Source organism: Diachasma alloeum, unplaced genomic scaffold, assembly GCF_001412515.2.
Source record: "Diachasma alloeum isolate Michigan unplaced genomic scaffold, Dall2.0 Dall_scaffold_00360, whole genome shotgun sequence".
Taxonomy (NCBI): domain Eukaryota; kingdom Metazoa; phylum Arthropoda; class Insecta; order Hymenoptera; family Braconidae; genus Diachasma; species Diachasma alloeum.
The window spans coordinates 57,909-80,830 of record NW_021680499.1 but is presented as its reverse complement, the minus strand read 5'-3'; the positions used below and the strand labels follow the sequence as shown (position 1 = coordinate 80,830).

Below are 22,922 nucleotides of genomic sequence, written 5' to 3'. Positions count from 1 at the left end.
AACTTTCCACAGTTCTGCTGTGCGCTAGAACCTTCTGGAAAGTGTATTAATACCCTCCAAGGTCGCTTTAAAACCCAAACTATTGAAGAACCTCGCAAATTTTCGACTGAACTCAAATCTTGAATTTCTAGAAGTTTGAAATTTGCATTTTCATTCAGTCACTTCGATCATTGTCATCGCTGTCAACGTTGAAAGAGGTCGGCATGATGCACCGCCCCCTGAATATCTTCATTCTCGAATTTTATTTATCAAGCGTTATGTATTTTCGTCGCAGCATACGTACCGATTTATTTCTGTTGTTATGGGAGGACACGTAAGCGCCTGGTCTCAAATTCTTGAGCAAGAATTTCAAACTGGGTGAATGATTACGAGAGAGATATGAAATAATAACGAAACATATATTACTCAGTTACAAAAGGGAACATAAACATTTACATTGAGAGGGCGGAGGGAGTGTGGGGATGGGGATGGGGTGGATTTTTTTTCTGTTCTCCAATTATCTTCGTTCACTTTCCGAGGATAATTTTGCGTCCAGCGCCCATGTTGGAGCCGGCCTGGGTCGCACCCTTGTTGGAACCAGCCTGGAGGCCAACGATTGTCTGACCAGCGCGGAGCTGCTCCTCTGAGAAGTCACGCTTGCATTCCTCGGAGGGCTTGGGTCCCAGGTAGGGTCCCTTCCATTCTGGGTGCAGGTATGTCTATTTGGAACAACAAAAAATGAAATTTCACATTTTTAAACAAATTCAATGGGTTTTGCAACAATTTTTCAATTCCTGGATATGAAAATTGACTGAAACACTAGAAAGAAAGCCACGCTTTTTTTATTTCAATAAGTGGTGAAAAATTACCAAGCCGACATGACGGATTTTTTATCAAATTTTTACACTTCGTCATTTTACCAAATGCAAAAATTCCTGTGACTCAAATCTTTAGCGAAATGGTAAAATGGGTTTATCTCCGAATCTCAGAGAGATAACGAAATTTTTGTAACTACCTTTTTTGTAGAGCGAATTGAGGGCTACAAAAAAGGTTATAACAAAATTTTTGATATCTCTCTTAGATTTCGAGATATTCACTGAAAACTGGCCTATAGTCAAAACCGACTTGAACCCTTTTGCTATTGTACGAGGGAAATAAATTTTGTATTTAAACAATTTTATTATTAATAAAAACAAATTTCATACTGTTGATACAAAAATCGCATTCGATGTAATAAATGCAATATGAGAATTATTTAAAAATGTATAAAAAATGAGAGGAAAATTGTTAGTAAAATTGGATTATTTTTTCTGCAATAACTTTGATTGAATTTACTTACCGTACGACCAAGGGAGAATAAGGTGGTCACAACCTGTGCGATATCCTTCTTCTCGAACAAATCAACTGTCTGGAAGACATCAGTATCAGGTACGCCGTACGCCTTCATTGCCTTCTGGAACCTAGAAAAATTAATTAACATTTAAGCTGTTATTCCTGCTGTCAAGAGCGAGGGATTGAGAAGAGAAATTGAGAGTGAGAGGTGTCACTCACATGTTGATGTTCTCCATCATCTTGAACTGTCCACCGCTGGTGTTGACCTTGGGGACGGATCCGGGGGCGAGTTTGTTCATGACTGCACAGAGAAGCTGCCCATCGTGGATAACGTCCTCGAAGGGCTCATTAGCGGGGAATTTCATGCCGAGGATTGACTCGATCCATTCCTGGGCCTCTTTCTCCTGCTGGGGGTCACGCTTGGCCAAAGTCTGTAATTTCATATTCAAAATTATTATTCATTTGTTTTAGTTTATCTTTAATTTCATGGATTTTTGCAATGTTTCGAGAACAGGAGACGAATCAAAATAAAATCACAAGCATTAATTCGCGAATATCTCGTAAACTAATGGGTTTAGAAAAAAATGTCATTAAATATTTTTTTTAGATTATGAAATTTTCTGCAAAAAGCTTCGAGAGCATTTTCCTCTAAATTCAATATTTCGCGAGATAATAAAACAGATAACTGTAGTTTTCAAGATAATAGTAGAAGACCAATTCGAAGATTCGCAGGCCTTACTTCGCAAATATCTCAGAAACTACTGGGTTTAAGAAAAAATGTCAATAAATCTTTTCTGCAGATTATGAAATTCTCTACAAAAAGTTCTTACAACAATTTCCCCTAAACTCACTGGTTTCCGAGGTAATCGTACAATGAAGGAAGAATAGTAAATCCTAGACGCGTCCCGTGTCCTTTTCCACTTCACTACTTGAATTAACCCCTCAATAACAGACAGGCGTAAGTGGCACACATCGCCTCTCCGTTATTGAGCCGTCGGGATGGATATTGTACCTTGGCGCGGACTTGACGTTCAAGAGCCATTTCTTATATCGGAATTAAGTTTTACAGTTCCTGGATGTGCACCGGGATTTCGACTGAAGTGCTGAAACAGTCGGCCCCTGGCTCTTATACCCTTCACCCCCAGACGACTATCATCTCAGCCCACGCGAAAAACTCCAACTGGGGAAAAAGAAGATGAGCAGCGATTCTTCCCTCCCTCCCCCCGCTCGCCCCTCCAGAAATCTCCGCCGATTTTCTTGCTTCTTTCAATTTTTCGGAAATCTAATATTAGATTATGATTATTACGTGGCATATGCCAATGTCGTGACACTCTGGGATAGATTTGTCATCGAGTTGTCAGTTCAATGTGACATTGCGATGATCGAAATGAGAGGAAGTGAAGCGTGCAAGGAATTGTTTCTGCGGATTGGAGAAGGAGATGAGTCAAAATATTTATACGAACAGTTTAGCAAATATGATTGAAAATAATAGATTTTGAGGGAAATATTGAGCCGTCATTTTTTGGTTGATTTCTACTGAAATGTTCAATAGAAAATATTTAATAGATAAAGCCAGTAAAAGTCGATTTTTCTATATAACTTATTCTCTTCAGAGATTTTTGATTGAATTTCCTCGCCTCAAATTTTCTAAGGTTTTTTCATTCCATTTTTATTTTCCTCTCATCAAGAAAATCAAACAAAAAATTTGAGCCGAGACAATTCTGTAAAAAATATCTCAATAGAGTAAGTTGTATAGAAAAATCGAATCTGTTGACTTTTTGTATTAAATGTTTTCTATTGAACATTTCAATAGAAATTCAATAGAATTTCCGAACGAATTTTCTAGGTGTTTCTATTAAATTTTGTCATCCGTGTTGTTCTAACCGATTAGATCCCGAGATATTTGACGTGTTGAGTTGAACATATATTTGGTAAATAATCAGTAAAGAACATTTTCACTCATCTGTTTGTGCCCCTCAGCCAGTGAATTGAATTCGGATTTTAAGGATTCAAAAACATTTTTTTTAATTCTTTAACGAAATTTTTAATCAATAGAAAGTGAATCGATTAATTACGCTATTGCGGGAATATCTCAGAATCTATTAGTTTTAGAGAGAAATTTTGAAAGACTTTCTGATAGGAAATTTGATTTTTTATAAAGAATGTTTTATGATGTTTTCCCTTAAAGCGATTAATTCCTGAGATATTTGACATGTTGGAGTTGAAGACATATTTATTAAATAATAAATAGACTATATCTTCCGTTGTCTCGTTGTGCCCCTCAACCACTGCATTAAATTTAAATTTTAAGGATGCAAAAAAAAATAGAGATAAAAATTCTCAGCGAAATGTCAATAAGTAGTCAATGCATCGACGAACTTCAGAAACACTAGAGATATTGTGCGAATATCTCCGAATCTGTTAGTTTTAGAGAGAAATATCATGAGACTTTTTTATAGAAAACATAATTTCCGATAAAAAATATTTTATGATGTTTTCTTCTAAACCCGTTAATTCCTGAGATATTCCCAGAATAATAAGCAGAATTCGTTTTAAGTCCCCCTATAGTGCCCCTCGACTACTGAATTGCGACTGACGAGTATAATTAGTGATGGAATTCTCAATAATGGGAGATGAGACGATAAATTGGATGCAGAATATTATGCAAATATCTTCGAAACTCTTAATTACACAGAAAAACATCACAAGACATTTTCGCAAGAAATTAAATTCCTCGCAAAAAAGTTCTTCTCATGTTTTTTTCTCAACCTATTCGTTACCAAGATATTTCCAGAATAATCAGCACGCTTAATTTTCTCACGTCTCCTAGTGCCCCTGGACCACTGAATTTCGAGTAATTCGCAAGAAAATAAGAGCGTCACGTCGTGGTTTTCAAGGTAAAGCACCTCTTTAAATAATCTCCACCAGGAATATGGGTCAGGTTATAAATGCGTGATCCAGTTGAAAGAACGTTGTGCATTCTAGATTCTCTGTAAACATATACCAGTCATGATTATTGTTTCACTTTTTACTCTAACGTGACATTTGTACTCTCAGAAAGATTCTAGGACGGTAGTCATTTGGAACCTCTGTCACCCTCAGTTACATTGATTGTGAGGGGTTGAATTATTCAACGAGTGAATTAGAGAATTGTTGGCTGCTGAGTCAACGTTAAATATATCCAGGCATCTGCGTCTTCGTGGGGTAACAGCTGTTTGCATTAACAAAAAAATATAATGCCGTCGGGAAGTGGGGAAACGTAAAATGTAATTTTTTCGCATTCTCTCACGTACGAAAAATTTCATCAAAAAGCAACCAAATTCGCTAGAAAACCCTATTTGATTTCTATTGAGCTTTCTTTTCGCTTATATGTGTGTTCATTTTTCAATAGGAAAGTTCAACGGAAAATATTCCATTGCGTATTGATATCTCAAGTTTTAAGGGGTTGGGCAACAAAAAATGGAAAAATCCGAGAGGGTATACATTAGATAGATAAATAAAAAAATACATTAGTAAATTTTAATTAATTTTTTCCGGCCATTATAGCGTCTTCGGAAGATCCTGAAAAAAGGTGCGCCATGAACCCCTCCACAAATTAATCAGTGTATTTGAAAATTGTATTGCTAAAATGAGAAAAAAAAATTTTGAGAATGAAATATATTCACCCTTTCCCCATGAACCCCCTGCAAATTCAAGGGTTTATTTATAAAATGAACTCTATGAACAAATTCATTGGGGATGAAATATATTGATTTTAGATTTTTGATTTTTTTACCCCTTTCCCTCTTTCAACCCCTTCCCATCCCTCGGAAATGAAAAGGTGTATCGAAAAAATGAGTTCCAAAAAAAAAGAAAAAAAAATTAGGGGAACAATAATATCTATCCCTCCCCCTAAGGACTTCTTATTCTTTGTAAATACATGTAAATACTGTGGTTTCTTTTTAATAAAAACATGGTTACAGAAAACGGTCGTCGTCGGTAATTAGAATTTCAGTAGCGAAATGGTAAAACGGTTTAAGTCGACTTATCTTCCAGTTGAGTTTTTGAGAAATATTTCCTAATCGAAGGAAGATAGCGAAATTTTCGTAATGACATTTATTGTAGCTCTCAGCTGGCTCTACGAAAAATGTTATGACAAAAATTTTGCTATCTCCCTTAGATTCCAAGATATTCATTGAAAACTGGCCAATAGTCAAAATTGACTTGAACCGGTTTGCCACTTCGCTACTGATTTATATTCGATCAACACGGGAGGGAGTGAGACAGTCGTAAAATCCATAGTTTCACTCCAAACCACTTGTCTCAATTCAAATCACTTGGCTCGTTTCCGAGTTGATAGTGGCGACATCTGCCAGATTTCAGAAGAGCTAACATCCCCGAAATTGACAGGTGATATTTTTATTTTTTTATTGAAGTATTAACCTACAACGGGTTATTTACATTATCAAACAGAAAGTTTTAATTCAACATTGGTTCAATTTCATTTGTGTTTACATCATAGTTTCGCTTCTCCTCAGATTCTAATTTTGTTACTTTTGATGAACTCGTGGATTATCCGCAGGGGTTCTAAGTATTTAGAAGCAAGGAATGCAAATATAGTGAATGCCCTGGAACACCTCAGATTTATTAATTTATCAATCATTCGTTGTCTCCCTTCAGAGTAAAGGTGACAGTACTGTAGGACATGGTTAATATCTTGTGTCTCGGTGTTGTCTCCACAGCTGCATTCCAAGCTATTGACAGGTGATCACCTCAAGTACAGAGATACTGATTACGTCTCACAAAGAACATTAAAAAAACCCATCTTGGGCTCAACCGAATGGTCATAATGTCCAACGCGTAGGTAATTAGATCCCAGGTCTGTTGCCCCTGTACGAATTATAATTAGTGTTTGTTCGAGCGGCAGAATTCAACCGCCATATTGTGTTGTGAACTTTTTCCTTGTAATTATATGCTAATTACTGTTGTTGCCCTCTGAGACTTAACTATACACCTACGTGTCGTAGGTTATGGCTTTTCATTTGATCCTGCGCAATTACTGTCCCCGCAACACCAAATAATAACTATAATATCTAGGGGATTTCGACGGATCTAGGGACAAAAATAGAAAAAAGGAACGTGCAGGACAGGCCGTAAACCAAGATTTACTCTATCAATTCAATTGCTAACATTTGACACCAATGTGCAATGGCTTCAAACACTGGGAAAGGAAAAGTCAAAATTCCGGCAGTACCGGGCACCAAGCCTTCCATTAAAAATGCCCAATTACTTGTTTCAACTGGAATTCCGTCACTCGACAATATTATAGGTATGAATACACTGTCAGAAAATTACTCTTGAAATTTCAAGTGAAAATGCTTGAAATTTTTAACAACGACAAAGTTACATGAAATTTCTGCAGAATTCTTCATTGATGAATCAGTTAATTTCTTGAATGTTCAAGTAATTCTCCAAAAAGCCTCAACATTTTGAAAATTCAGGCAATAACATTCCTGAATTTTCAATCTGTTGAAAATTGAATTGCATGCGACATTCAATTTTCACAATGAGTTTGGAAATTCAAGCTTTCATCGAAAAATCAATGATCGTTTAACATGAAAAACCCAATTTTCTGGAATTTTCAAGACGAATGATAGTTTAGTAAACATTTTCATTTGAATTTGAATTCAAACTCACAACATTGAAAATTCCCACGTATGAAAAAATCGTATAGAAATTCTACAGCCTTTTCGTATATAATATTCCGATATTTCAATACGGATATTTTTTATGCAAATTATTTCCATACGATTTCTATAGATTTGACTCTAACGACCCACTGCCACATGTATAGAAACATTTCGTATGGAGTTCCTACATTTCTCTACGTTTTCTTCTGAAGCCTTTAGACATCTTTCTTACGAAAACAAAAATTGATGTAAAAATTGATGTATAGGGGAGGTTGGGGTAAAACGGACACTTTTGACTTTAAAAAAATGTTTATGAGGGGTTGAAATGTTGATAAAATTTAATCTTTTTTTCTCAATACAAAGAACAATTTCTTCCCTTTGTGACGAGCCTAAACTGAGCTCAATTGATCAATTTGTTTCTGAGTTATGAATAATTTTAAAAAAGTCTGAAACGTCCGTTTTACCCCACCCTCTGCTACAAATAATTCGCATAAAAATATCCGAATATCATATACGGAAATCCTATAGAATTTCTATCCGCAATCCGCATGGAAAATTTCTAAACGATTGTGTCACACGTGCAGATGACACTCTGACTGAAATTTCAAGAAATTTCTAACAGTTCAATATTAATTCAACGTCCACCAACAGCCACATTGTTTTACGAGTGATAATTTACACATTGTTTGTTTTCTTCAAGGGGGAGGCTTAACTATTGGCTCAATTCTCCTGATAGGTAGGTCCTAATATTGACTCCACATACAAAAATATTTTATAATTGTATCGAATATTTTTCAGAGGAAGATACATACGGAAATTACGCCAAAGTCATGCTAAAATATTTTCTCGCGGAGGGAGCTGTGATGTCTCACTCGCTGTTAGTAGCATCCCAAGACACAAAACCGGATCAACTGATATCGGAGATGCCTGCTGTTGTGACAGAATCTCCAGCACCCACACCACCAGCTCCCGCCGATGAGAAAATGCAAATTGCCTGGCGATACCAAAACATGAGAATATTGGATTCTTCACCCAAGAGTGGACAAATGTTCGGTCACTTCTACGATCTCACCAAAAAAATAGATAAAAATATTTTGAGTAATACCGACATAACTCTCTGGGATGGAGAGGACATTACATACGAAACAAGTGGTTTCAGAAATAGCGCTTACGTTGATTTACTTAAGACTGTTCAAGAGACCCTTAAAAAGGGTGAATTCTACGTCAATGCCAGCCCCAATAAGAGAAATATATTGAGGATAGGGCTACACTCCCTGGGCTCAAGGCTCTGGCTGTGTGATACTGAAGAAACTATGCACCATGACTTTCTCAAATTTTTATACTGCTTCAGAGCACTTCTGAGAAGTGCATTCGCTGTTGCTGTTATTACAATGCCATCACAGTGTTTCCAAGGCCATGTAAGGATTTAACCGAAAATTTTTATTTTCTCTACACGTTCAATTTCACTGAGAGGAAAATTATTTTTTCTAAATATTCATTTACTTGAGAGAAGCATTTATTTTTAGAAAATAGTATTTTTCCTATTGACTCGTGCTCAGGTGAGCCTGAATAGGTTTCAATTATGACGATCGTGTTGCTCTAGAGGATGACTATGTTGCACTTGACCTTGGACGTACTCGTCCAATGATTATTCATTTTTCCTAAATTTCTTGTTTTCTAGAGGGAAGAATTTCGATTAATTTTTTAATGTTGGTAATTATTGAGGGGGTGCACTCTAAGTGATGACTAACATGCTCATTTTCTCGAGCAATATAATTTTCATAAGGTAAATGTACCTGCCAGCTGTGACATTCCAATCATTTTGATGGTCTCAAGAATCTATTGAGAGTAAAGTACGATCGGAGTTATGATTTTAGTCAATAAGAAAAGTTATAGACACCAATGCAGAGTGATTTATTGAATAATAAGAGAGAAAAATCCCACTCACATCAACTCGTGCTACGACAGAGTCAATTCTTGAGCCACAAGTTAAGAAACTCAGAATTTTAAAACGTTTATATCTCCGTTACAATAGTAAAATGGGATTAAAAATCCCTTGGCCAAGGTTTCGAACAGTTAAAAATTTAATAAAAATGTCTAAATTAGAGTAATATCCGGATATTTCACTGAAATATTGCCAATTAAAAGAATAGGAACAATGAGAATGGCATTGATCCTACGCTCGTTTTGCACCCAACTGTCAACTCGTAACGGACTAAACGGATGAAAAAATCATTTAAAAGGTTGGACTGTCCAATGAAAATATAATTTTGCGCATCGAGATATTTTTTAACGTTGTTTTATCACAAAATCGGATACTCACGATGTAATTAGTTCGGATGTAACCTTTCCATATCACTCAAATCACGAGACGAGGATAGGGACATGTGTCAAACGAGCATGAGGACAAAAGAGCGAGCGTAGGGACATGGGACCTTTCACATTTATGCACGATTATTTATTAAAAAATAGTAATTATCATAATTAATATAAATAAATTCCAATTCTGAAGGTTTTACCCTCTGATATGTAATTTAAATCATCGCATCTTCTCGCTCATTTCGATAGAAATATTGGACTAATGATGTGTTCACCTTAGCTAGACCAGCGTAGGGTCATTTAGCTCAATTGACACCTAATGAGGATTGCCTGGGAGTGACTCGACTGGAGAAATCCAGCATTGAAAAAATAAATCCTTCTCAAGTAAACGGATATTTGGAAAAAATAATTTGTTTTCAATGTTGAGCCTGTAAAATTAATTCGTATTCTGTTTTCATCCATTCATCACGATTGTTTTCACCAAGAACGACATTGTGGGACGAATGGAACATCTCGCAGACACTGTAGTGTCCCTGGAGTCATTCGTGGGTTCATCGAAAGAAACGAATCCCATTTTCAGAGACTACCACGGGCTACTTCATATAAAAAAATTGTCTGCCATCAACACCCTTGCTCCACATTGTCCAGAGTCGTTCGATCTCGCCTTCAAGCTACGAAGAAAGAAATTCATCATTGAGGTGAGTTCATTATGTCACTCCATTTGATAGTGATGATTAGTTGGGTGTGAATTCAATCGACAATTCCATTTCCTCTTTAGATTCTCCATTTGCCACCAGAATTGGGTGACTCAACTCAACGTGAACAGGATGACAGCATTCACGCAACCACTTGCGGCAAAGGTGGCAGTAATTTAATGGATTTCTAATCCAATTAAAATAAATAAATAAGACATTGATTTGAGTTTTGGCTGGATTGTTGGCCCACTTAACACCAACGGCGTGACCCATCGACGGTGAATTAGTGCCGAGAGGCAGGAGATAGGCTCAACGAACACTGAATAAATAACACATATATGTATATGGCCCTGTAAACTCAAGATGCTACAGAAAATTAACTATCTCCATTCGAATCCATCAATTTTTCATCTCAACTTTGGTGAAACTCATTGAAAAATGTAAATAAAAAACAGTTGTATACCAGATCACTCGACCATGAACAAATGTAATTAAACTTTTCACCTCACCCTCTGTATCTGTATTTCCTTCCGGTTTTATCCGGTGGGTCGACTCGCATGAGAGGATTCAACGCGTGTTACCGCGTTCCTGAATACTAGCTCTGAATCGCGGGGGAGCATTGGGTGTCAGTTCATTCCTGGGAATCATCTAGGACTGTTCATATGTTTGTGTCTCGGAATATTACAAGGCAATGGACAAGAAGCGGCTGACTGGATCCAGCACATTCGTGTACTGCTCAAATCTGCTGTTTTTGGTAAAATTATCGACTGTAAAAATAATTATTGGACACCAGCAATTGTTATTCACCTGCAAAGAACGAAATAATTGATGAAATATCAGTTATTTTTTATTACTATATACTAGTGAATTTCATGAGCAGGATTAGTTTTTTGTATACTGAGAAAAAAATTATTTTTGACAAGTATTCAGTTACTTAAGAGTATTTATTTTTACAAAATCGAATTTTTCAGTGGGATGAACTCCTCCAATGATTATTCATTTTTCATGAATGTCTTATTTTCTAGAGGGAAGAATTTCGATTATTTTTTTAATGGTGATAATTATTGAGGAAGTGCACTCCAATTAATGGCTAATATGGTCATCTTCTGGAGTGACCACGCACGAAAAAATTTAATAGAAAAACCTATCGAATGCGTTAGAAAATTCTATTGAATTTCTATTAAACTTTCTGTTAGTTTTTGGCTGATTCTATTGGCACGTTCAATAGAAAAAGTTAACAGAATTCGATTTTTCTATATAACTTATTCTTTTCATATATTTTCTATAGAATTTGCTCGACTCAAATTTTCCAATTTTTTTCATTCTTTTTCTTTTCTTCTCATCAAGAAAATCAGACGAAAAAACTTAGAAAATTTGAGTCGGCGAAATTCTATAGAAATATCTCAGTAGAATAAGTTATATAGAAAAATTGAATTCTATTAATTTTTTCTACTGAATATTTTCTATCGAACACTTCAATAGAATCGGCCAAAAACGAATAGAACAGTTCAATAAAAATTCACTAGAATTTTTTAACGACTTCGCTAGGTTTTCCTATTAAATTTTTTCGTCCGTGACTCGACTGGAGAAATACGGCACTGAAAAAATAAATACTTCTCTCAAATAAATGGATATTTGCCAAAAATAATTTTTTTCTGTGTATTTACTGGAACATAATTTTAGATGTCAGGATTCGCAATCATGTTTCTCGGAGTTTTGCTGCTTCTCGATAATGAGCGCGTTCTCCTATCAAGACTTGTTGGCTTCAACGACGTCCACACGGATCAACCTCCGGCGTACTATTTGTCCTTCGCCATGGTAGGGATGGGCTTCGTTATAGCTCTTACGGGACTGTTGGCAACGTGTTTTACTAGTAGCTGCGTTACTACTTGGGTGAGTTTGCCGAGGAATTTGGAGCGTGTGTTTGAAATATATTCAAATAGAAAGAGGTGATACGCGCCGGTGCTTGTAAAGCATATCGAGATATTACAGGGGGAACCCCCATAACTATGCGACATTGCAATTTGAATCTTATATAAAAAGGTGATGTCACACTTTTATTCCTGAATGTTCTGAAAGAGAAATCGCATGCATGATGATGATGATACTTATTTGTTGGTAATACTGATGTTATTCGTGTTGGTGATTTCCAACAGAGCATGTATTGATTCTCAATTGACTCAAAGTGACGTTTTAACCGAATTTTTCAAGGACTTAACACAAATTTCCACAGATTCCTATCGAAAATACTTCGCTTTCTAATATACAAGTTTCCATAGCTTTCGTCGTATCTCCTATTGATTCTCGATGGAATTTTCCATCTCTTATATAGAAAGGAGATGTCACACGTTTATATTTCTAAATGTCGAAAATAGAAATAGCATAAATGACGATGATGATACTGATTTTGTTGATAAGGTTGATCTTACCGGTGGTGCTAATAATGTTGGTGTTGGTGATTTCCAACGGAATATGTATTGATTCTCAATTGAAGTTTTCATGGATTTCGACGCATTTTTCAGACTTTTGATAGAAGTTTCGATAGATTTCTATGGAAAATCCTTCGTTTTCTAATGCAAGTTTTCACAGTTTTCATCGTATCTTCTATTGATTCTCGATCTACATTTCCATTCCTTTGCAATAAAAAAAAAATCATGGATTTTCAATTTAAGTTTTCAGCACTTCCCACGAATTTCTCCTTAGTAATACTAGAAATTCGTATACGTGAAAGAACATAATGATTTTAATCAACTTACAATAACAACGTGATAAATCATATAAAATCTATCAAATTGCCAGGCGCGCAAAGCCTTCGATTTTCCGGAGAAAAAAATTACGATGAAATTTTATTGATTCAGTTACTAATCTGGTTCTGTCACAAGTGAAAAATTAATTAATTCTTTTCAGTACGTAATGTCACTTACTCTTCTTTTATTGGGAGAATTTGCGTGCTGCGTCATAGCAGTATTCTGGCCACATCTACTGGGCATCGAAATCCGGTCAAGCAGATTAGTTCGCGCTTTGCAGCGAAATTACGCACTGCCTGGACGTGAACAATTTACTGCAGCTCTAGACCTTGCTCAAACGGCTGTACGTATTAAACGTCTTGGTGAAGCATGACGGATTTAAGGAAGTATTACACCCTTTTCGCCAAAATTCACGTTTTTTGAATTTTTCTGGCAAATTGTTGATCGAATTGACGTAAAAAAATGTACCGTTTTTGCGTTTTATCATTACTTGATGACTCACGAAATTTCATGATCGTGCAACCATCTTCCTGCGTTTTTTTCTAAAACCTTTCGGACATTCACAAAACTTTTGAAAAAATGCAGGAAAATGATTGCACTACTATGAAACTTCGTGAGTCAGTCAATAATGGTAAAACGCAAAAACGGTATATTATTTCGCATCAATCACGCATGAAAAAATCCTATAGAATTTCCTATAGGATATCCTATAGGAAATCCTATGGAGAATCCGAACATTTCCTATAGGATTTTTCTGGCGGGATTTCCTACAGGATTTTCTATAGGATACCCTATAGAATTCACTAAAGGGTTTTCTATAGAAAGTACCAAAACTGAGACTCGAAACCAATCGGTCACAAGGGTCAGAATTAGGGTCATAAATTTGATAGGAAATTCTATAGGAAATCCTGTGAGAAATCCGATAGGAAATCCTATCAGAAAAATCCTCTAGGAAATGTTCGAATTCTCCATATTTTTTCCGTACGTGATCCGATCAATAATTTGCCAGAAAAATGAAAAAAAACGTGAATTTTGGCCGAAAGGGTGTAGTACATCCTTAACGTGGGGTTCCATGGTTGTGTAATTTAATGGGATCGTTGAACAGTTTTCCTGCTGCGGCATCAACGGAAGCAGTAATTATGGGACCTCATGGTGGCGACTGCAGGAAGTCGGGCGCCGGGAACTGGTCGTACCCCTCACATGCTGCACCCTTAACAACACCCAGTCGCCGGATGCTTTTCTAAATCCACAACCTGAAGATCTTCAATTGTGTCAAACATTGAATCCTCTTGAACATCAGCGCGCACGGCACACTACGGTATGTATTTTATCCCTCTTGGTCAACAGTATCTCTCACTTAGACTTTTTGTCATATAAATTGATATTTTTTATTGTAATTGCGTAGCGAAGCGGAAAAACGGTTCAAGTCGACTTAGCCCTTAGCTGAATATCTCCGAATCTGAGGGAGATAATGAAATTTTTGTAATGGCCTTTTTTGTAGCCCTCAATTCGCTCTACAAAAAAGGTCATGACACAAATTTTTCTATCTCCCCTAGATTTCGAGATATTTGTTGAAAACTGGCCAATTGTCAAGATGGAATAAAGAATAAAGAGAATATTAGTCATCAGAGGCCCAGAGTAGTGTTCCTTTGGTTCTTGATGTTAGCATCCGAGAGACGGAGATAGAGTTAAGGTCGAGGTGCCTCTTCCAAGTGCGATTGAATAAAGAGTTAAAATTCATTAACCCACTGTGTCATTATTGACTATTACGCATATTTGCTAATACTTTTTTTCAATTTCTCATAATAATGAAACGACATTCAGTTGATTGAAAAATCATCATCAGTTTTATTTTTCCAGGGCTGTTTGGACATGATAGAAAAATGGACGCAGGATCAGGCGCTGATTTTTTTAGTCATGGGGCTCATTGTAATGTTGATTGAAATAAGTGCTCTAGTGAGTACAATATTAGCTTGGTCAAAGTCAAATCCAAAGAGGAAAACAAATTTGTCAACATTCACGTCGACTCAAACATTGACACACTCCCCTACATTCACCATTGAGAGTAATCACAACGTTGGTAAGCATTTCATTGACTAAGGGGAGACTACCATGAGTTTTAAAAGTCGTGGGTTATTGAAGTGAGACTTTTCATACGTTAAAGATCCATTATATAGATCTGAAAACGAATAATTAGTGCAAAAAAAAATTTTTTATTGTTCGTTTGCCCGAAAACGCTTAAAATGCTAAAAACAGACCAGGGCCTCCAATTTTTGAGCTTCAAAAGATTTTTTTTTTTTAATTTTCGGAAAAATGTGTGGAACAACAATTACGAGCCAGTTTTTTGGAATTCGACTCCTATACAGCTGATTTTGTTTCTTTTTTCATATAAAAAAATTCACTATTTGTGTAAAAAAATAGTGAATTAAAAAAACTAGCTCGTAATTATTATTCCACATATTTTTCCGGAAATTAAAAAAAAAAAAATCATTCGTAGCTTAAAAATTGGAGGCCCTGGACTGTTTTTGGCATTTGAGGCGTTTTCGGGCAAGCGAACAATAAAAAAAAATTTTTTTTTAGACAAATTATTCGTTTTCAGATCTACATAATTGATCTTCAACGTATGAAAATGCTCACTCCAATAACCCACGACTTTCAAAACTCACAGTAGTCTCCCCTTAAAAATAATAATCATACTTGTTTGAATAAAATAATCATACTTGTTTGAATTGACAGGATTGGGGATGGAGAACAGTCGAAGCCATACAGACGGCTCGACATTCTGCGGCAAATCTTGAAGGTGGTTGGAGGACAGTGAGAGACAACACCCGTTCAATTCAAACAATAATTTCCCAAGAATTGAAGAGTCATCGCAAATTGCGCAGTTATCAGCGAATCCGCCAGACAGACGTATAATGGATTTTGCTTGGCAAAGCCACAAGAAGAATCATCAGTTGGAGATACTTGCAAATGAGGAATTTTACGAGGAACGTGCCATCGATGTGCCCAATGAATCTTCTTCAAACTTTGTGTTACTCGATCATTCAAAAACCCCCAAAGGGAACAACACTAACAGAAGCCTCAAACAATTTTCAAATTATCGAGCATCACTCGCTCAAAACATGGGAACACTGCGGAGATCGAGTTCACCTCATCGACAATTTGACTCGTTAACTTCTGTTCATTATCGCAATAAGAGAAATAAGCAGAAAAATCACACTTCCTCAGGGGCATTTTCCCGAAAATACAGGAGCAGTCATAGTCACCGAAAATGTTGTTCCTTATCAAAGACCAACAAGTTACCGAACAGCCAGTCCATTCCAATATTTCGACTCATTAAAAAAGATGATGAGCTGGGGAACTCAAATATCCAGCAAAATTTCCAAAGAAATTCACACAGACACCGGAATGAAGCAGACAATGATGATTTGTCAAGAAGTAATGTTCTGCAGAAAATCTCAGTTTACGAAGGAAACGCGAGATGTAATAGTCCCGATTATGAGAATAATAAGCATCAGATGTTTGGAGTCCCCCTTGTGGGAATGCACAATGCCTGCGGTCTTCCCATAATTGCTTCAATATCAGGAACACCTCGGCAGATGAGGGAAAAGTCAATTCAGCGTCCACGAGGATCAACTAAATCTACAAGGAGGAGCTCCAGAGTTGATAGGAAAAAGAAAAATCAACACACACATCAAAAGTCGTTGGGAAAATCTTCTGTGTTGGAGAATAAGTCGAGAAAATCACCGGCAGGGTGGAATGTCAAAAGATCTACTCTGTACGCAAAAGATGATGACAATGAAGCGGCTGATGTTTTATTGAATCTCTGCTTAAATCCAATGGCTAGACATAAGAATGCCACCAATATGATCTGGTGATATCGGTTTTCCCGCTGTAAATCTGGCTTTTGTATCCCAATTTGGTGTTATCTGTTTCATTGGTGAACAATGACAGATTTAACGTTGGACTCACTGTCCTCGGAATGGTATGTTATTATATTTTATCATTATAAGAATCTCATCTCATATATAACTATTGTATTATATTATTTATGTCACAAACCTCACTCCGTTCTCGTATTCTCTTTATTAATTTTTTCAATAAATTGTTTTTTTTTCTCCATACATGATGATATCTGAGTTCAGTCATTCCCATCATTCCGTTATTCATTGCCGTCACGCAAACAAGTAAGTTTTATTCAATTAATTTCCAATTGCAGTTTAGGTTTTTTCCATTGGATTTTGTTTTGCATTGCAGAATCCGAATAGAAAAAACTTGGAAAATTGCTGCCTAAGCATTCTTGTAGAAAAAATCTCAAGAGAAAAATTCAAACAGAAATTCGGAATCTCTCAACTTTTTCGCAAAAAACAAATAGAATTTTTCAATAGAAATTCTATAGAAACCCCACAGAATTGCTACAGAATTCCAACGGAATTTTCTAGCGAATTCGCTAGGTTTTCTATTGAATTTTTTCATGCGTGTTGTTTCATCTGTTGGAATGGACATATTAACGCACGTCGAAACATCCAAAAAGGCCTGACTGATCATAATCTGGCGCCTACCCACCTCTATACCTCTGTGGAATAATTTTTCATAGATTAAAAAGCTCCATTTACCTGTTTGCTTGACAAGATCAGACACCATCAGGGAATCTCCATCAGGGAATGACTCTGAGTGCACTGTTCAAGTCCTGCATTCGATGTGGGGTATCTTAAATGGGCCGTCAGTCAAGCGTTATCTCTGTCATTGGCTTCACCGCTCATGGTGATTGACAACTAGAGACCTTATTAATCTGTATTCATTTATGGAAATGTGGATCGCGTGAGTGGAAATCCAATGATTTCCACACACACGATTCCAGAGGTGTTACCGTTATTTAGCCATCGTCAACTAAATGAAAAAAAAATTATGTATCTCATGATCATAATTTTTTTTTTAATCAGATACCAAATTCCACGCACAATGCTAAGTAACTGTAAAAAAATAAGTGTATAATTAGCAAAAAAATTGAAAAATTAAAAAAAAAATTTCAACTGTAAAATTGAGGTGAAAAATATTCATGTATTGTTATTCAAATACATTTGAATTTTGTTGTCCTCATGACCGTTAACAATTTCAAATCAGTCTGTATCAATAGAATTTTCTTATGTTCGAATTACTTCGCCTTTCGTTTGCAGTCTCATTACAATTATCATTTAAATTGACCGGAAATTTAAGAACTCCGACGACTACCTCTGCTCCTCTCTGTTTATTTACCAATGAAGGGAAAATAAGCAAATACCAAAACTGGAATTCAAGGAATTATAAATACTGTCTACACTCTCGATTAAATCACAACATTCTCTTGTGTTCAGGGTTTATCGATGAATGTTCCAATTATTAATGACAAATTTTAATATTTTTTTTTACTGGTGTCGCAATAATGATGAGTGTTTTCGTCATAGAAAAACTGACATTTTTTGAGTCAGATTTGAGTTGAAAATCTCGGGCGAGGCAGATCACCGAAGACCGTATCACCGTGGACGCTCTTTGCGAGTGCTTTGATGGAGGCCCGGATATTATGCGGATTTGGCAGCTAAAATTTTTTAAACCGTCAATGCAAATTAATAACCACTTCTTATTGGCGTTGGACGGAAACGCATAGCAATTTGAATAAACTGATTGAGGGAATACCTGATCATCGTCTTGGTCTTGCATAGTTCGACGAACTATGAAGTTGGGTACACTAACTGGTAATGATTTAGCCAGAGTGGGATGACCACCTCTGAGTGCTCTCGGAATGTGAATCCCTTCTTCTTGACCTTGAACGAACCATAATAACATTCATCTCGTCGTTCCCATTCATAAGGACAAGTTTTTTGGGAGGGCTCTTACCATCAGTATCTGATTCATCCTCTGAGGGATGTGAAGGCTCCACATACGATGTGTCATCCATTCCCTCCAGTGGGAATAGTGCTTCTGTATCGTAACTACTTACATGTAGTTTCCTGTCTCCATTCTGGCACAAGCAATTTATCAAGCTTAAACATTGTTCTTATTCTTTTTTTAATTGCCTTAAGGCCCGGGTGGATTATCTTTCGAAAACGTTATCTCAATTGTTTTTCCATCTTCATACGCAGAAGTCCCTAAAAATTATGATTGCACAATCAAAAACAGTAGAAAAAAACTGAACATTTTCAAAGAGCGTTTTTAATAAAGATTAAGAAATAAGTCCGATAGAGAAAAAATAATGAATGGATAATTTATCAGGGTAACTAACAATCTGACAGCCATTGACTACTGTGACAAATGACGACCCAACAGCTATTAGATCCATCAAATTCTAATTTGCAATTTCCTTCCTATTGGGTTTATTCCACAATATTATTCGAAAACGCTCTGAGAACATGTTCAGCTTTTTTTCAACGTTTTTTGACTGTACAACCATAATTTTTGGAGACTCCAGGGCTAATGAAAACTGAACAGCAATTGGAGATCATTTCAGATTATCAAAATAAAAAAAAACAAACCAGATCGCATTCGAAAGATAATCCACCTGGCCCTTAAAAAAAAAAAGAAATTTACCAAGTGAATATGAGCTGGATGTTTCGTAGCAGCCTGATTTTCACTCATCACTCCGGACCTATGAGGCGTCTTAGAATTATTGAGTTTCAAGGGCGATGCAATGAAGTTTGGTGTAAGATTTTCAGTCACTGCAGCATCGGCCTTGACATTGCTCGTTGCTTTGACTTTATGTTGATCACAGATTATTCTAGCTAGAAGTCGATGTTCATAATGTGCTTCTTCCCGAAATTGCTCCAACAGTTGGTGTTGTTCAGCCGTGAAGTCGCGAATTTTTTCCTCAGTCTCCGTTGCCTTTCTGTGAACAACCTGCTCCAATTGCTGTTGAAGATTCGTCAGTGCTAATTGTAAATTGCTCGACAACTGAGAGACGGAATATTTGGTGGGTGCTTCCAGGAGGTCACCATCATCAAGCCCACGGTCTATTACTACTCTGAATATTGAACTATAGTTTGGGCTAGTTTTCAGTTTTTCCATCTCTTCGGGAGACATCTGGAGAAGTAATCAATGAACATGTATCATTTTTTTGCCGATGCTAGATCAGTCCGCGCGCTCCACGTATGAAAAAATTGTGTAGAAATTTTTCTATACGGATATTTTGTATACAAATTATTTCTATACGATTTCTACAGGTTTGATCCTATACGACCTACTGCCACATATATTATAGAAACATTTCGTATGGAATTGCGACATTTCTCTACGTTTTTCTCTGGAGCGTTTAGACATCTTTCGTATGAAAACAAAAACTTATGTAAAAATTTATGTATAGAAAATATTCGCATAGAAATATCCGAATATCATATACGGAAATCCCAAAGAATTTTTATACACAATCCGTGTAGAAAATTTCTATACGATTTTTTCATACATCAATTGTAGTGAATAATTTTACATTAGATTTCTGAATTTAATATCAAAGTTTCCGAAGGAAAAGTTTCAGGAATGTATTCTATTTTTTTGTGTTTAATACATCCAGTGTGACTTTTTTGGAGCCAATCTATTCGGCGTATTGTGTCATTAGATTTTTTATGAATGATAATAGCATACATTAAAGTTATTACAATAAGACTATATTATATTATAAATACTATGTATAATACACAATATATAATAGAGTACTGTAGGGGAGAGTGGGGTAAAATGGACACTAGACTTTTGTTTTAATTACTCATAACTCAGAAACCAATTTATCATCTGAGCTCAGTTTAGGCTCATCACAAAGGGAAAGAATTGTTCTTTGTAATGACAAAAAACTATTAAATTTTATCAACATTTCAACCCGTCATTAACATTTTTTTAAAAGTCAAAAGTGTCCATTACCCCAACCTCCCCTATGTATTATAAAATATAATGTGCATAATAAAAAAAATGAAATAATAAACTGACAGTGATAATATGCATAATGCATTATAATATAGTATAGTGTAGAATATAATATAATAAAGTATTATCGTAACATCTTTAATGTAAGGGAGGATGAGGTAAAATGTACACTTTTGACTTTTTTTTAATTGTTAATGACGGGTTGAAATGTTGAAAAAATTTAATATATATTTTTTTTTCATTGAAGAAAGCAATTCTTTCCCTTTGTGATGAGCCTGAACTGAGCTCAATTGATAAATTTGTTTCTGAGTTCTGAGTAATGAAAACAAAAGTCTAAAGTGTCCATTTTACCCCACTATACTTCCATCATTTATGAAAAATATAATGGCACAATACGCCGAATCGATTGGCTTCAAAATACGTTACACTGGATTTTTCATTAAAGGAATCTCTTTCCAGTAATTATCAAGGACTCACCACCAGGTCAGTGTTGATGACAACCAAGGCAGCTCCGTGTTCTCTGTGAACGGCGTGCGTATATTTAGAGCAGTTCAGGCAACAATTGACAATCCAAGAGCCAACATTTCTGCATTCAACGAGACCTGATTGCTCCTTGCTGATGCCCTCGAGCTCCGTTGCAGTCGCCAAATTCTAAAATTTCGAAGATTACTCACTCAATCTTCGACTACTGTTGTCCTCATCATTCTTAGAAAATTAGAATCAATAGACTGAATACCCTAAGCACTGATCCAGCAGAATTCCTGAATGTTTAAATTAATAATGAATGAAAATAAGTCACTCACTTGTTGAAAGAATGGATGAGCCTTTTCACAATCATGAATCTCCTGAGTGAAATCCCCCAGCTGGCTGCCCCTCGTTTTGATTGAAACATTAAGACACTTGCACGTTATATGCATGATGAAAAATCGGTAAAAATTGCTGGTCACTTTCCCAAAATATGCAATGCCAATCTCGAGTAAGAATAACAAGAGTGCGCACAGGTTTCGTTGTTAAGTCGATTTTTCAATCAGGAAATTGACAGAAATATTGTTGAATCCTGAACAATGTGATGTCTTTCAATTATTTGAGGTTGGTTGAGTGAAGAACATTGTTCTGCAAGCCCTGGTCGGTTGATTAAAGCGCAAGAAGGAACGTGTTGCACAGTACCGGTAAACGTGACGAGCTTCACATTTCTACTTGACCAAAGTCAAATGTTTGCCTTCTGTGGAAATTAACAATCTTCGTCCCCCCAACTCACGCTGGATGCCAATAAACATTCAGCATCAGCACCTCTTTATTTCTATTTTTTATTCTTTTGTTCTTTTAGTGGAGCAATTAGAACGTTTTCAGCGTACTGTGTACTATTAGTTCTTTCACTCCGAACAATTCAAGTTTTTCAAGGTGAAGTTTTCAACAATGCTGCCCGCTGATCACTCACCCCACCTTCGATTCTTGATTTTGAAACACAGGAAGGTTTTTGGTAATTCTCAAAGGTCCCTGGACTAGTCGGTGGGCGTTTTTATCGCCAATTGATCTCACGAGTTTACTATTTTCTCACAAAGATGTAGAAAAATATCACAAAATCGCCGCTCTGTGGTGCCTGCTAAAAATAAACACTGATTTATGGGCCGTCGTACGTACCATGACAAAAACATACTGAGTGATTCAAATGCACAATTTTTCTCTGGCTATTTTATACAGACGGTAATTTCTCAGGTGATCAATAGAGAAGATTGTTATTAAATTATGATTGATTTTTCTGGAATTGTGTCACATGAATTTGTTGCTCCAAGAATTGATCTTTGAATGTTGCATTGTTGTTTGGCTAGCCTGGGAGGAAGGTTAGGTAGGGCACAGAAATCCCTAGGCAGTGGTCTCAGTTTGAATAATAATCTCAGTTTGAACTAAATTAAAAGAAATTCAGTAGCGAAGTGGTAAAACGGTTCAAGTCGATTTTCACTATTGGCTAGTTTTTAGTGAATACCGCGGAATCTAAGGGAGATAGCTAAATTTTCGTCAAGACCTTTTTCGTAGCATTCAATTTGCTCTAGAAAAAAGTTTATCACGGAAATTTCATCATCTCCTTTAGATTCGGAGATATTCTTCAAAAACTCAACTGAGAGATAAGTCGACTTGAACCGTTTTACCCCTTCGCTGCTGAATTGAAATTTAAATAAAATTATAAACCATTATAATTTTATTTTTATTGTGCATCATTTAATTTGAAGTAAATTTATGTACAAAAAATGATAAGTTTTGAAATAATAATTTTTTATTGCGCATTATTCAATTTA

General features: G+C 36.1%; 4 protein-coding genes across 12 annotated transcripts; 2 read left to right on the top strand and 2 right to left on the bottom strand.

Annotated features, from left to right (window-relative positions):
• Positions 1-491: 491 nt before the first annotated feature.
• On the bottom strand, positions 492-2,431 carry LOC107041292 (muscle-specific protein 20). Its single transcript, XM_015261781.2, has 4 exons — positions 2,324-2,431; positions 1,531-1,742; positions 1,319-1,439; positions 492-698 (listed from the first exon to the last, which is right to left on the bottom strand). Exons 1-4 carry the CDS (start codon positions 2,351-2,353, stop codon positions 507-509), a joined length of 555 nt encoding a protein of 184 aa, XP_015117267.1. The 5' UTR covers positions 2,354-2,431; the 3' UTR covers positions 492-506.
• A 3,182-nt stretch (positions 2,432-5,613) lies between these two features.
• Positions 5,614-10,442, top strand: LOC107041290 (elongator complex protein 4). 7 transcript variants are annotated; one of them, XM_029126318.1, is made up of 7 exons: positions 5,614-5,700; positions 5,873-6,054; positions 6,388-6,619; positions 7,681-7,716; positions 7,779-8,398; positions 9,785-9,997; positions 10,078-10,442. In XM_029126318.1, exons 3-7 carry the CDS (start codon positions 6,499-6,501, stop codon positions 10,183-10,185), a joined length of 1,098 nt encoding a protein of 365 aa, XP_028982151.1. In that variant the 5' UTR covers positions 5,614-5,700; positions 5,873-6,054; positions 6,388-6,498; the 3' UTR covers positions 10,186-10,442. The 7 variants fall into 7 exon arrangements, with proteins under 7 accessions (XP_028982151.1, XP_028982150.1, XP_015117261.1 ...); XM_029126317.1 differs by having other exon boundaries at positions 5,829-6,054; XM_015261775.2 differs by lacking the exon at positions 5,614-5,700 and having other exon boundaries at positions 5,740-6,054.
• Positions 10,443-10,685: 243 nt separating this feature from the next.
• LOC107041267 (tetraspanin-11-like) lies at positions 10,686-15,657 on the top strand. Its single transcript, XM_015261740.1, has 7 exons — positions 10,686-10,748; positions 11,678-11,887; positions 12,902-13,084; positions 13,847-14,059; positions 14,602-14,821; positions 15,478-15,528; positions 15,599-15,657. The coding sequence occupies exons 1-7, from the start codon at positions 10,686-10,688 to the stop codon at positions 15,655-15,657; spliced, it is 999 nt and encodes a 332-aa protein (XP_015117226.1).
• A 2,313-nt stretch (positions 15,658-17,970) lies between these two features.
• LOC107041275 lies at positions 17,971-22,415 on the bottom strand. 3 transcript variants are annotated; one of them, XM_015261750.1, is made up of 7 exons: positions 22,286-22,415; positions 21,432-22,231; positions 21,106-21,279; positions 19,306-19,794; positions 18,616-18,739; positions 18,415-18,542; positions 17,971-18,316 (listed from the first exon to the last, which is right to left on the bottom strand). In XM_015261750.1, the coding sequence occupies exons 2-7, from the start codon at positions 21,543-21,545 to the stop codon at positions 18,206-18,208; spliced, it is 1,140 nt and encodes a 379-aa protein (XP_015117236.1). In that variant the 5' UTR covers positions 21,546-22,231; positions 22,286-22,415; the 3' UTR covers positions 17,971-18,205. The 3 variants fall into 3 exon arrangements, with proteins under 3 accessions (XP_015117236.1, XP_015117237.1, XP_015117238.1); XM_015261751.1 differs by having other exon boundaries at positions 21,432-22,228; XM_015261752.1 differs by having other exon boundaries at positions 21,432-22,228; positions 22,332-22,350.
• Between the last annotated feature and the right edge of the window lie 507 nt (positions 22,416-22,922).

Coding starts and splice junctions, on each gene's coding strand:
- LOC107041267 (XM_015261740.1), top strand. CDS start 10,686: ATGGACAAGAAGCGGCTGACTGGATCCAGCACATTCGTGTACTGCTCA. Junction 10,749..11,677: donor GCTCAAATCTGCTGTTTTTG/GTAAAATTATCG, acceptor ACATAATTTTAG/ATGTCAGGATTCGCAATCAT. Junction 11,888..12,901: donor GTAGCTGCGTTACTACTTGG/GTGAGTTTGCCG, acceptor AATTCTTTTCAG/TACGTAATGTCACTTACTCT.
- LOC107041292 (XM_015261781.2), bottom strand. CDS start 2,353: ATGGCTCTTGAACGTCAAGTCCGCGCCAAG. Junction 1,743..2,323: donor AACGTCAAGTCCGCGCCAAG/GTACAATATCCA, acceptor ATGAAATTACAG/ACTTTGGCCAAGCGTGACCC. Junction 699..1,318: donor TATTCTCCCTTGGTCGTACG/GTAAGTAAATTC, acceptor TGTTCCAAATAG/ACATACCTGCACCCAGAATG.
- LOC107041275 (XM_015261750.1), bottom strand. CDS start 21,545: ATGCATATAACGTGCAAGTGTCTTAATGTTTCAATCAAAACGAGGGGC. Junction 21,280..21,431: donor CTCATCCATTCTTTCAACAA/GTGAGTGACTTA, acceptor TCGAAATTTTAG/AATTTGGCGACTGCAACGGA. Junction 18,317..18,414: donor AAGACCAAGACGATGATCAG/GTATTCCCTCAA, acceptor AAAAAATTTTAG/CTGCCAAATCCGCATAATAT.
- LOC107041290 (XM_029126318.1), top strand. CDS start 6,499: ATGGCTTCAAACACTGGGAAAGGAAAAGTCAAAATTCCGGCAGTACCG. Junction 6,620..7,680: donor GTCACTCGACAATATTATAG/GTATGAATACAC, acceptor GTTTTCTTCAAG/GGGGAGGCTTAACTATTGGC. Junction 7,717..7,778: donor TGGCTCAATTCTCCTGATAG/GTAGGTCCTAAT, acceptor AATATTTTTCAG/AGGAAGATACATACGGAAAT.